At 39.8% G+C, this 13,290-nt stretch overlaps 1 protein-coding gene across 2 annotated transcripts in view; it reads right to left on the reverse strand.

The window, feature by feature from the left end:
- Lima1 (LIM domain and actin binding 1) overlaps positions 1–13,290 on the reverse strand; it is an 89,867-nt gene that overhangs the window by 50,750 nt on the left and 25,827 nt on the right. For both annotated transcript variants that reach the window (XM_047549268.1, XM_047549267.1), the window contains exon 2: positions 7,395–7,536. In XM_047549268.1, the coding sequence (XP_047405224.1) occupies positions 7,395–7,513 (119 nt within the window). In that variant the 5' untranslated portion in view covers positions 7,514–7,536. The remainder of the gene's footprint in view (positions 1–7,394; positions 7,537–13,290) is intronic.

A 13,290-nucleotide genomic window follows, 5' to 3' on the forward strand; every position in this document is an offset into this window, starting at 1 on the left:
GAACTTCAGTTTTCCACATCCCTTGAACAATCATCTACAGTATATTACAGCAATAATACAATATATGAAAGCCAGAGCCAATCAGCAGACAGGATCATAGTTAGTCAATTGTTCTCCAAGGCAAGGTATTTACATTGTGGTTAGATGAGTAAACAAGCTGAGGTTCCCCTCCCTTTACTGTACTAACAGAAACATGGATTTTTAAAAGATTAAAATAGTTTTTATCTTGAGCCCTATCTTTCTAGCACTGAGGCATATGAAGACCAGGTGTATATACCAATGGCTGTCTTGAATCCTGTTTTGAAATTCCCAGGCAAATATTCCAGTCCCTTATTTCTTTTATTTTTATTTTTATTTTTTTTATTTTTTAGTTGTCAATGGATCTTTTATTTATTTATATGTGGTGCTAAGTATTGAATCCAGGGCCTCACACATGCCAGGCAAGTGCTCTACCACTGAGTCACAACTCCAGTCCCCAGTCCTTTATTTCTAAGGAGGTATTTGCTAAATAGTTGGTGCACAGGGACAAATGCTCTATGCCACTGTTCCTTCCTAGTTTGGTGCTTGGTACTTACATTTTGTACTCTGAGTGCTAAGATACTCTGAACCTCAGCAATTTTTGTTTGTTTTGTTTTAGATGGGATCACCCTTTATTACATAACCTGGTCTCCAACTCCTAGGCTCAAGTGATCCTCCTATCCAGCCTGAAACTGGGACAACAGGCGCATGCCACCATGCCCAGCTATTGAGATTTAAGTACTTCTGAATTCAGTGTTCCACCAGGATTCAACCTTCAGACTTTCCTCAAAGGCACTTAGAACAACTGGCATTATTCTGATATAAACTGTGAAGGGCATCTATTGGGACGGGGGCTCATTTTGAAGATCCAATTTGAGGGGAATTTTTTTTTTCAATGAAATCTCTGTAATTAAAATCTCATCTCAATTCCCTTCCCAGATTTTCTTCTGGTCCAGTCTCTTTTTTCTCACATATGGAATTTAATCTTGCAACTGCTCATTAATGCACAGCTGTGAGGCAGACAGCTGATGGAGGATAGAAAAATCATCTGGGGAATAATAATAGTGTCTCAAATTTTTCTTAGGACAGAAAACAGAGTTTCTGAGCCATGACTTGCTTGTATGCCCTCAAATAGAGCAAAGGGAACACAAAGCCAAAAAAGGGAAAATGGAAACTCCCAACATTTAGGCAATGTATTTTCTTCTGGAACAAATTCACCACTAAAATGTTACAGAGAAGTAAAAAAAGAGGAAGTTAACAAGAGAGATCTGAAGAGCATTTTTCCCCCAGTACTGGAGACAGAACCCAGGGGTGCATGAACGTTTCACAAGTGCTCTGCTACTAAATTACACCCCAGCACTTTTTTGTGGGGGGCGGGGCAGTGGGAGAAAGGGTCTCACTAGATAGCTCAGGTTGCTGACCTCAAATTTGGGATTCTCCTGCCTCCTGAGTAGCTGGGATTACAGATGTGTGCCACTATACTCAGTTCATTTTTTTTCTTATGAAGGAAGGATAGTCATTAAAAAAACTAAATATAAATCTTATTTTCTCCTGGGACTCAGAATAATTAAAGTTATACCAGCATAGGAGGGACTATGATAAGGTGGAGACACAATGGCACTGAGGGAGAGATCAGTGAGCTTGGGTTCATCAAATCTCCCATCTCCAGGAGTGACCTTCAGTCCCAAAAGTTGGACCTCAAGTTCCTTATCTTCAAAGAAATGGGACAAAGGTTAGCCAAATCAGTGATTTCCAGCATTTTTAGGTGCATAATCCTCTCATTTTATTTAGAACCTAAAATATAAAAGGGATCAAGTTGTGCACAGTGGCTCACGCCTGTAATCCCAGTGGTTTGGGAGACTGAGGCAGGAGGATCTCGAGTTCAAAGCCAATCTCAGCAACTTAGTGAGGCCCTAAGCAACTCAGCAAGATCCTTTTTCTAAACGATATATTAAAAAAAGGCTAGTGATGTGGCTCAATGGTAGAGCACTTGCCTGGCATGTGTGAGGCCCTGGGTTCAATACTCAGCACCACATATAAATAAAAATAAATAAAAGATCCATTGACAAATAAAAAAAAAATTAAGATTTTAAAAAGAAAAAAGGGATCAAAACAGGACAGCTTGGGTGGAAGGTTCTGGGCTCTGTCCTTAGATCTTTCCATCTTTCCAGAACTGGCCCTTAGGTTCCTCTGAAGAACTCAGTGAAGATGGTTTGAAAACTGCCAGGACAGATTCCCTTCAATTCCAAAAAATATAGATGTCAAAGAGGAACTTCTTGCAAAGAAACAAATGCTACCCAAATGGTCAACTTTCATCAAGTAAAGGATCATGTTATGCTGAAGTCACAGGGGAGTGAAACCAAAACTAGTTGTTCAAACTGACCCATCAATAGGTCCTTCCTCACTTCAAGTTTATCAATTATAAAGTACAGAGGTTTAGTCAAAGAAATAAGTCTGAGCTATGAAGGACCCATGAGACTGCTGCCAGAAAAACTACTCGTTTATACATATAAAGGTAAATTGTATTAACAATTAGAAAATAAAGCCCAACTTTATTAATCCACAAACATTGACCAGACTAAACTTCCTCCATATACCACCTTTTTTTTTTCTTTCTTTTCTTTTCTTTTCCTTTTTTTTTTTTTTTTTTTTTTTTTTCTGGTAGTTGGGGATTACACCCAGGTCTCCTTAAGCATGTGCTTTACCACTAAGCCACATCCAGGTCAAATACCATTTTTAATTTTTTGGTACTGGGGATTGAACCCAGGGGTGCTTTACCACTGAGCTATATTCTCAACCCTTTTTGTCTTGAGATAGGGTCTTACTAAATTGCTTAGAGCCTGGATGAATTGCTCAGGCTGGTCTCGGACTAGAAATCTTCCTGCCTCAGCCCCTGGGATTATAGGCATGTGCCACCACACCCAAGTGAAATGAAATGAATTTAATCAAGGTTAAATAATTACTAAATGACAAAACCAAATTTTGCATGATAACCCTCTGATTCCAAGACATATTCTCATGGGTTTAAGATTAATCATTTTCTATCACTACCATTTACCCTTATGACTTTCACGGAAAAAAGAAGGCAGTTAACCCATCATGCTAAAAGAAGGGGACCTCTAAAGCCCTTTTTACTTTCTTCTAGATTAAAAAGACTCCCAAAATGAGCAGAACAGCCTTTTCCAATTTCCTAACTCTCATGAGTGCTATTAAAAGACCCAAATCCTCATGAGATCTGACTGGCATGGACAATGACAGAGGGAGGATATGAGGAGGTCACCCAGGAGGAGGTGAGAGCTTCATTGAAGTGACTGACCAAGTTGGGCAGGGGAGGAAGTGAAGCCAGGAAGAAGACTGACATCCAGGGCCTGAGTTTCCTGGTGATGTCAAAGCACAGGGTGAGCAGGAATAAGAGAGTGGGACAAACAAAGGACAGAGGCTCTAACCAGAATGCAGGTTTTCCAAACATTTCCTTTCTGGATGACAATAAGGATGAGGCTGGAGGCAGGGACAACAAGGAGATAAGGTGCAGGTTTGAGAAATAGAGAAAATCAAGAATTTTTTTTTTTTTTCTTTTTTGGTACCAGAGATTGAATCCAGGGGTGCTTAACAACTCAGCCACATTCCCCCAGCCCTTTTTAAAAAAATATTTTGAGAAGGGTCGCACTAAGTTGCTTAGTGCCTCACTGACTTGCTGAGGCTGGCCTTGAACTTGTGATCCTCCTGCCTCGGCCTCCAAAGTTGCTGGGATTACAGTCATGCATCACCATATCTGGCAAGATTAAGAAATTATGAAGAAATTCCAAAGTATCAGACAGGTCATTGATTATGGGCCAGCAACTCTTCACTGGGGGCATCATTGGCCCCAGGGGACAATTGGAAATATATGAGGATCTTGTTGGATTTTCTCTCCCACTCCTTTCTTTCTTTTGTGGCTGTCACAGAGTCATAGGATGCTACCAGCATTTGGAGGAGATATCCTACACAAGGAAGATGTATACCCAGAATGTCAATAACCCCAATAAGAAACACAGAGAAGCAAATGATACTGGAAGCTGGTGTCTCCAGTGAAAGCAAGGCGGTTGGTCAGAAGCTGACACACCACTGTGACAAAGGAGAGAAGAGTTCAGTGTAGTCAGATGCGAGCCTCAAAGCTCAGGTTTAGGACATTAGAACCAGCCACTAAAAACAACGGATGTTAACCAGTATTGCAGTTGCAGGGAAGCAGCAAGTCTGCTCTTGGCCCAGGAATATTTCAGGAACCCATCTGCAGAAAGAGCAGGCAGTCTCTACTCACACACAGGAATATATGTGAAGGCAAGGCCAAGTTTAGTTAAGGCAGGTTGGGCTAAGGAGGGTGAAAAGGGTAAGAATGTGAAGAAGTTTCTCTGCAGAACAGGGGGTTTCCAAGTCCCATTAATCACATCTTAACACTGTCTCACATCCCTTCCCTCACTTTCCATTCTTGTTACTCCCCCACCCTCAGCAGTTTTCACTTGGGTTCCTGAGAGAGCCTCATAAGTTGTTTCCATGCTATCAATCTCTCACCTTTCCAATATGACTTTTACACTGTTGCCAGAAGCATCTTTCCAAAACACAAGTCTGATCATGTCACTCTCCCTGTATTAAAACTTTCAGTTGCATTCACCACTGAACTAAATCCAAAACTTAGCATACATAGCATTGGAGGCCTCCCACCATCTAGCCCTAATTGAACTGTACAGTCCCTTCTCCCATTTGTTTTTACTCTGCCTGACTGCCTGCTTTCTATTCCCTTTGCTTGTGTTTGGCTTCTACAATCCTTTCCTTATTTACTTTGTTTTATGTTCAGGTTCGCTGTTTGGAACTCACCAGTCTATGTCTTCCACTACCAACAATTCCTAAATTTCCCTAAAGGCAAAAATCACCTGGGATATTGTTAAAAGTACAAATTCCTGAGCCCCTTTGTAGATACAGAATCCTAATCTTTAGGAGGGCCTGGGAAGGAAGCCATGTATGTAGGTTTTAAAAAAGATGTTCAAAAAATCTTTGACATTCCACCCCTCAGAATGGAGAGTCAAGTTCTCCTCCCCCTAAATATAAGTCAGCCTTGGTTATTTTTATTCTTTTTCTGTTTCTTTTCTTTTTTCTTTCTGAGGTACTGGGGATTGAACTCAGGTCCTTGCATATAGTAGGCAAGCACTCTATTACTGAGCTATATCCTCAGGCTTCGTGACTCACTTCTATGAAGAGAATGTGGTAAAAGTGATAGCATATGACTTCCAAGGCTAAGGTCATAAAAGGGAACACAACTTCTAGTTTCTTTCCTCTTTTGTTCCCTCCCTCCCTCTGTTTCTGGATGCTTGCCTTGGAACCCAGCCACCAAGCCAAAGAGTCACATGTACTGGCCATGTGTAGGTGTCCAATCATGACCCCAGCTGAGATCCCAGATGACATCCAGCATCAACTGCCTGACTTGTGAGTGAGTGAGCCTTTAGGTAAGTAAGGCTCCCAGTTTTTTAGCCACCCTGGCTGATGCTAAGTACAGCAGAGACAACCCTATCCAAATTGAAGATTCACAAGCAAAATAAATGTTGTCATTATTTTATGCCTCTAAATTTTGGAGATATCTGTTTTTATGATTCTAGGGATCAAACCCTGGGCTTTAAGCATGCTAAGCAGGGACTCTACCACTGAGGTACATCCCATAGCCCAAGATTTTTTTTTTTTTTTTTTTTTTTTTTTTGGTACCCAGAGGTGCTTAAACACTGAGCCACATTCCCAGCCCTTTTTATTTTTTATTTTGAGCCAGGGTCTCAATAAGTTGCTTAGGGCTTCACTGAGTTGCTGAGGCTGGCCTTGAATTTGCAATCCTCTTGCCTCAGCCTCCCAAGTCACTGGGATTACAGGTGTGTGCCACCATGCCAGGCTCCCAACAATTTTTTAATCAATATGATTAATTCATACTAATTATATAGATTATATAGATTTTTGTTTTGTCCTTGGGATTGAACCCAGGAGTGCTTTACCACTGAGCTATATCCCCAACCCCCACCTTTTTTTAAAATTTTGAGACAGGATCTTTCTAATTTGCTGAGGGTCTTGCTAAATTGTTGAGGCTTGCCTTAAACTTCTGAACCATCCTTCTACCTCAGTCTCCCAAGTTGCTGGGATTACAAAATGTGTGCCACAGTCTGGCTAACTGTACAAATTAATAGGACATTTACTTACATGCATATATCATGCTTTGCTTGAATCCACCCTCCCTAATGCCCTCTATTACTTCCTCTTCTTTCACCCTCCCATATCTGTTTCCCCTTCCCAATTTGTCTTTCTTCTACTTTCAGGTCATCATTTTTTCTTTAATTTCCACATAGTAGAGAAACATGTGATATTTGTGTCTGATTTATTTCATGTAACATCATGACCTCCAGTTCCAGCCATGTTCCTGCAGATGATGTGATTTAATTCTTTTTATGGCTGAATAATACCCCATCATGTATATATACACCATAATTTCTTTATTTATTCATCTTTCAATGCCAGTCTAAGATTTTCTTTAAGGTACTATAGATTGAACCAAGGGCCTTGTGCATGTTGGGCAAGGGCTAAATCCCCAGCACTTAGGATCTTTTAAAACACAGCAATAGGAGTTGGGGATTTAGTTCAGTGACAAAGCGCTTGCTTAGCAAGCACAAGACCGTGAGTTTGGTCCTCAGTCTTGAAAAACATAAATAAAACACAGCAATAGATAACTGGAACACCGTATTATTAGTAAGTACTCCAGGTGAATCTTAAGATCAGGAAGGTTGGGCCAGGCCCTGTGGTGCACGCCTTCAATCCCAGTGACTTAGGAGATTGAGACAGGAGCATCACAAGTTTGAGGTCAGCCTGAGAAATTTAGCCAGGCCCTCAGCAACTTAGTGAGACCCTGTTTCAAAAAAATAAAAAGCATAGGACTGAAGTTGTCGCTTTAGTGATACCGAGTGCTTGCCTAGCATGTGTAAGGCACTGTGTTCCATCCTCAGTACCACATAAAAATAAATAAATAAATAAATAAATAAAGGTATTGTGTCCATCTATAATTTTTAAAAAAATTAAGAAAATAGAAAAAGTTAGAAGGGCTGGGGATATATCTCAGTGGTAAATCACCCAGAGTTAAATCCCCAGTACCTCACCCCCAAAAATGCTCCTGGTTCAATCTCCAGTACTGCTGAATACATACATACAAACATACATACATACATACATACATAAAATGTCTCCTGGTTATTATCATCCTTCTTCTCCATGGTACCCTGTATGGTACTCAATAAAGTCATTTTACAGTTTCCCCGACAGGTGGTAATGTGTGCTCAAGACAGATGGTCTTTTTTTGAACCATGATCAGCACTTACTTGGAGAATATTTCCACGATAGTTGATGATTTGTTCTTGTTGACAAGAGAAAGTTCTTTGGCTGTAACCCTCAAAGATAGTGAAGTCCATTGCCGTCTATTAAATGGAGTTGATTCCATCTTGTCTACAGATACTGAAACACCTATGAAATAAAGAAAGTCAGAATATTAGACACAGGAGAGGAATCTCCAGCATCCAAAGATTGACAGTGGAGTGGGAAAAGTAAGAGAGCAAAGAGCCCAAACCAACAGACTCTACTCTTTATACCACTTCTCCCCAAAACTGTGTGAACTTGGTCAAATGATTCAATATCTTTGGGTTGTAGTTTCCCGTAAAAGAGGGTTAGACCAGATCATCTCTAAGGTCCCTTCCAGGTCTATCATTTTATGACTGGTCCCACTGGGCAAATATCAACTGGCCTTTCCCTGAACTTAAGCCTGTTCCAAAGTCACACTTAGAGTAAAATGTTCCCCTCTTCGGAATTACATCCCAGAAGGGGTACAATCTGCATCTCAGTAGAGTCAGATCCAAATTAGGTTCTGCCTACATCCAGGCTTCTGTTGGTAGGCTTCTCTCCCCGTGCTCTGCAGCACCAGCTGTTCAGCTGTGGAAAGAGAGTGGGGACTCTGCATGGCCTAATAGAAAGAGCAAGGGCTTTCAGGCTAGGCAGACTTCATTAAAATCATAACTTTGTTATCTTGAACAAATTACATAACTTTGGGACTGGGGGTGGAGCTCAGTGATAGAGCATTTGCCTAGCACAGGCAAGGCCCTGGGTTCAATCCTCATGGAGTAGAAGGGAGGTATAATCTTTAGAGTTTTAGTTTCTTCAGCTAAATGAGGAAAAGGAGGACTATACTTAGCTTTCTAGGGTTTTAATGTAGATTTATGGCAATAATACATTTAAAATATTGGGCATGTTAGAGTAGTATGAAGAACATTTTAAGTATGATATATTAGTATTGGCACTTGTTATATTCTTACTATTGTTAGCTGATCAGTAAAATGTACTTTAAATTTAGAAGCTACAACTTCCATACTTAAATTCTTTTCTGCTGGCACAGTGGCGCACACCTGTAATCCCAAGGACTTGGCAGGCTGAGGCAGGAGGATTCCAAGTTTGAGGCCAGCCTCAGCAACTTAGTGAGGCCCTCAGCAACTCAGCAAGATCCTGACTCAAAATACAAAGGGCTGGGGATGTGGTTCAGTGGTTAAATGTCCCTGGGTTCAATCCCTGGTGGAAAAAAAAAAAAAAAAAACTCTTTTCTAAAGTCCCCCAAGCCAAAGAATACCCAAAGCCAAACTCTCAACATCAGTCTCTACTCATTAACCTGGATTTTTTTTTCCACCAGTAATTATCAAAGGAATTCCAACTTCTATCCAGAAGAGGTGAGATTAGAAATGAGTCAATAATTTCCTTATTTGAAGAGCAAAAAGTATACATTAAAGTACTACTTTCAGTTCTCTTGACAACTGCAGAGCATAAGTAATCTGATAGAATAAGTGGTCCGTGAAGTACTGTTTCCAACAGCCCTGACAACAGTGGAACACATAGGGTGCTGGGCTGCTCTTTCACAATAAAAGTCCCATGATGCAAAGTAGGTGAAAGACAACTCTAACAGACCATGCTGCTTTTCACACGCAGCACTAAAACCTCATCTGAAGATAATACTAATTTTGTTGTTTTTGTTGATTTACCTTAGTACCTACCCTGAAAGGCAACAGAGTTCCCAGCAATGGTAAGAGCTCTGGCATTAGCAACATATAGGCCCAAGTGTGAGTGATGGCCTCACACCTCAATGATCTGTGCCATTCCTAAAACTTAGATTTTTCATCAGTAATAAAAGATGTGTTTATTTTTCTGTTTGTGTTGGTCTAGAATTGAACACAGGGGTGCTCTATCACTGAGCTATACCCCCAGCACTTTTTAGTTTCATTTTGAGACAGGGTCTGACTAAGTTGCCCAGGTTGGCCTCAGACTTGCAATTCTCCTGCCTCAGACTCTCAAGTCACTGGGGTTACAGGCGTGTGCTAACATACTTGGCACAACAATGGTATATTTTTTGAGGAATAAATAAGATAAAGAAGAAATGACTCTAATCCAGAATAGATAAATAATAAACGTTAGGTTTTTTTTCAATGTTATATCTTCTTTCTGAAAAAAAAAATCTCAATATTACTCATGTTTTCCTAAATAAACCTGAATGTACCAAATAAAACATGATACCTATTTGTGTATCTACTTCCCAGTTTGTAACTGACAGACTCACCAGTAAGCCTTTTTTGCTAATGAGAAAAAGATGTGCAAGCAACAAACAATTTGGCCAAACTTAATTAAGTAAAACCACAATATTGACCCTTTAAAACAAACTTAGGAATTGTTGACCAACACTCTAAGACATTATTTGGCAAAATTACGCATCCAACATAGGTATGTGTATAAATGTTGTCAGTTCTACAGTGGTCAATTTTGGATGAAAGAGAAAACACACACACACACACACACACACACACACAAGGTTTGTTCTCAAATCTGTTCATAAAAAAGGAAGAGTAGAGCTGGGTCTGTGGCATTTTGCCTATAGTCCCAGCTACTTAAAAGGATGAGCTCGGAGAATTCAAGATTGGCCTGGGCAACATAGGGAGACACTATCTCAAAACAACAACAACAACAACAACAAAAAGAAAATCACAAATTTTGTGAGGGACTGAGCATGATAAAGAAAAAGGAGTTAATTTCACGTCTGGTTTTGATTACTCCTGGCTAGAATGCTATGGAAAGTTAGAACATATACTTAGTATAAGTGCACCTTCTACACAAGGAATAAATTGTTCACCCCCAAAAATGGAGAGATCCCTATCTAAATGGTGTTCATACTCTATTGGCCTTACTAGTATATAACAAATATACAGAATGTGGTTAGAGGCAACGCACAGTCTAGGAGGACAGGATTTTTGGCTTGAGGGGAGGGAAGAAAAAAGATATTGGATTGACTTGGAATTTCAGGAATGGACAGGGTTTCACAGTAAGAGCAGGAGGAATAAAGTACATCTGAGGTAGGAGAACATCTTTAGGGGGTGAGTTAGATTCTGGTTGCAAAAGAACTTGAAAATAAGATAGGAAAAGGCAGGATGGGGCCAGACTGGGAAGAGTCTTGAAACCATATTAAGGAATATGGGACATATTCCAAAAGTGCAAAGATCAGCTTGTGAGTGAGCAGAAATGAAGCCTAGTTTTTTTTTTTTTTTTTTTTTTTTTTTATGGTACTAGGGTTTAAACCCAGGGGTGCTTAACGACTGAGCCAAATCTCCAGCCCTTTCTAATTTTTTTTTTTTTTTTTGAGAAAAGGTCTCCCTAAATTGCTGAAACTGGGTTTAAATTTGTAATCCTCCTGCCTCAACCTCCCGAGCTGCTGGGATTACAGACATGCACTACCATGCTGGGTTTGAAGTCTAGTCTTAATGTGTTATTCCTCAGCACATGCATGACCTTTATGGCAAATTTTTTTTAAAAAAATTTTCCTCTGAGCTCAATAGTCACATCTGTAAGATAAAAGCTCTACATTGGATTATTCACAGTCTCCACAGTGAAAAAAAGAAAGTTTCTGAAAAACCATAATGAACACCATGTCTTAAAAAAGATTATTCTGCAACAGTGTATAACTTGCTAAGAGAAGAGACTGGATTATACTTTACTAGAAGATCCTAAAACTGTCTAAATGAGAGATAATCAGGTTTTTTGTTTTGTTTGGTACTGGGGACTGAACCCAGGGGTGCTTTACCACTTAGCTACTTCCCACCCCTTTTAAATTTTCTGAGACAGGTTCTCACACAGTTGCTAAGGCTGGCCTCCAACTTGCCATCCTCCAGCCTCAGCCTCCAGAGCTACTAGGATTATAAGTGTGCACCACCACACCCAGCATGATCAAGGTTTAAAGTAGGATAGGTGGGAATAAAAGATATGTAAGGAGAATTGATAGTTTTGAGAATAAATGGGACTTAAGGTAAGAGAAGGAATCAAAGCTGGCATCACCAAGCCTGAACGATTAAAAGACTAAGGGTAAATACAGAAAGAAAAGGGAGAGTTTTGCTTTATGCATGTTGAAATATACACATAATCAAGAAAAATCCAAGTGATACACAACAGGAAACTTCAAATTTACAGGTACTGTTAGAAAACAGACTCGCTTAGAATAAAAAATTTTTTGAAACACCTACATTACCCAAACCACAAATCTCCTCACAACCCCGCTACAAGCTTGGTTTTATTATATTTTTGATGAAGAAACTGAGATTCAGATATATTAAATAACTTTACAAAAATCAGAGTTATTAAAGTAGCAGAATTGAGATTCATATCTATATTGTTTTCTATTTTTCTTTAAACCAGGATTGAACCCAGGGGTGCTTTACCACCAAGCCACATCCCCAGCCCTTTTTATTTTATTTTTATTTTTTTATTTTGAGGCAGGGTCTTACTAAGTTGCTTAGAGCCTTGTTAAATTGCTGAGGCTGGCTTTGAACATGCAATCCTCCTGCCTCAGCCTCCTGAGTCACTGGGATTACAGGGGCAAGCTACCACATCTGACCAAATCTATATTGTTTAATTCCAAAGTCCATTTTCTTTATACTACAAGTACTGAACAATGATCAAAACCATCAATTTTAGCCAAAGTAGAAAACTGGGTAGAAAAATTTCTGAACCACCTTACTGCAAAACCATATAAATTATTTTTCAGTAGTGGCAAGTACAGTTGGGACCTCCGTATCCTTGAGTTTCACATCCATGGAATAAACCAACCACGGATTAAAAAATATTTGAAAAAAAAATTGCACTGGGGATGGTGGTCCATGCCTGTAATCTCGGCACTTTGGGAGGCGGGAGCGGAAGGATCCAAGTTCAAGGCCAACCTCAGCAATTTAGCAAGGACCTAAGCAACTTCAGGGACACGCTGTCTCAAAATAAAAAATAAAAAGAGCCAGGGATGTGGATCAGTTGTAAAGTGCCCCTGGGTTCAATTTCTGGTACCAAAACAAACAAAAATCTGCCCTGAACACAGATTTTTTTTTTTTTTGTCATTATTTCCTAAAAAAAATACAGTATAACAAGTATTTACATAGCATTTACATTGTATTAGTCATTTTAAGTAATCTAGAAGCAATTTAATCTATATGGGAGGATGTATGTAGGGTATGTGTTAATACTGTACTATTTTATAGAAGGACTTGAACATACACAGATTTTTTTTTTTTTTTAATTTGGGTGGTGCTGGGGATCGAACCCAGAGCTTGTGCATGCCAGGCAGACACTCTACCACTGTGCCACATCCCCAGCCCTATACAGATTTTGGCATCCGCCGTGATCCTGGAACCAACCTCCATGACCTACCCAGCGAAGGACAACTGAATCTTCCCAGAATGGTGAGCAACAGAGATAATCATTCCTACTCCCAGGGCAACTTAAAGTTATCCAAGTCCAGCTTGAAATACTCTCCACTGTAAATGAACATCTTGGTTTTTATGGGCTGTGTTAAAGGTATGGTTTTGCTCTACACACACCCAGTCTCTCTTAGATATGAGTCCCATTTCCAGACTTCAAACTTCAAAACCCATCTTCACAGGTGATATGCATGCTACTGGCACTTCAACTGTCAAGGCAAAACTGCTGGATTGGGAGCTGGGGTTGTGGCTCAGTGGTAGTATGCTTGCCTTTAGCACATGTAAGGCACCGAGTTCGATCCTCAGCACCACTTAAAAATAAATAAATAAAGGTATTGTGTCCATGTACAACTAAGGAAAAAAACTGCTGAACTTGTAGACGGATGAATGCAAGAGTCAAAGGAAACAGATATAAAAACACAAGATTTTAGCCTCAGAAACTAGAAAAATAAAACAA

The sequence above is a fragment of the Sciurus carolinensis genome, chromosome 4, assembly GCF_902686445.1.
Source record: "Sciurus carolinensis chromosome 4, mSciCar1.2, whole genome shotgun sequence".
Taxonomy (NCBI): Eukaryota; Metazoa; Chordata; class Mammalia; order Rodentia; family Sciuridae; genus Sciurus; species Sciurus carolinensis.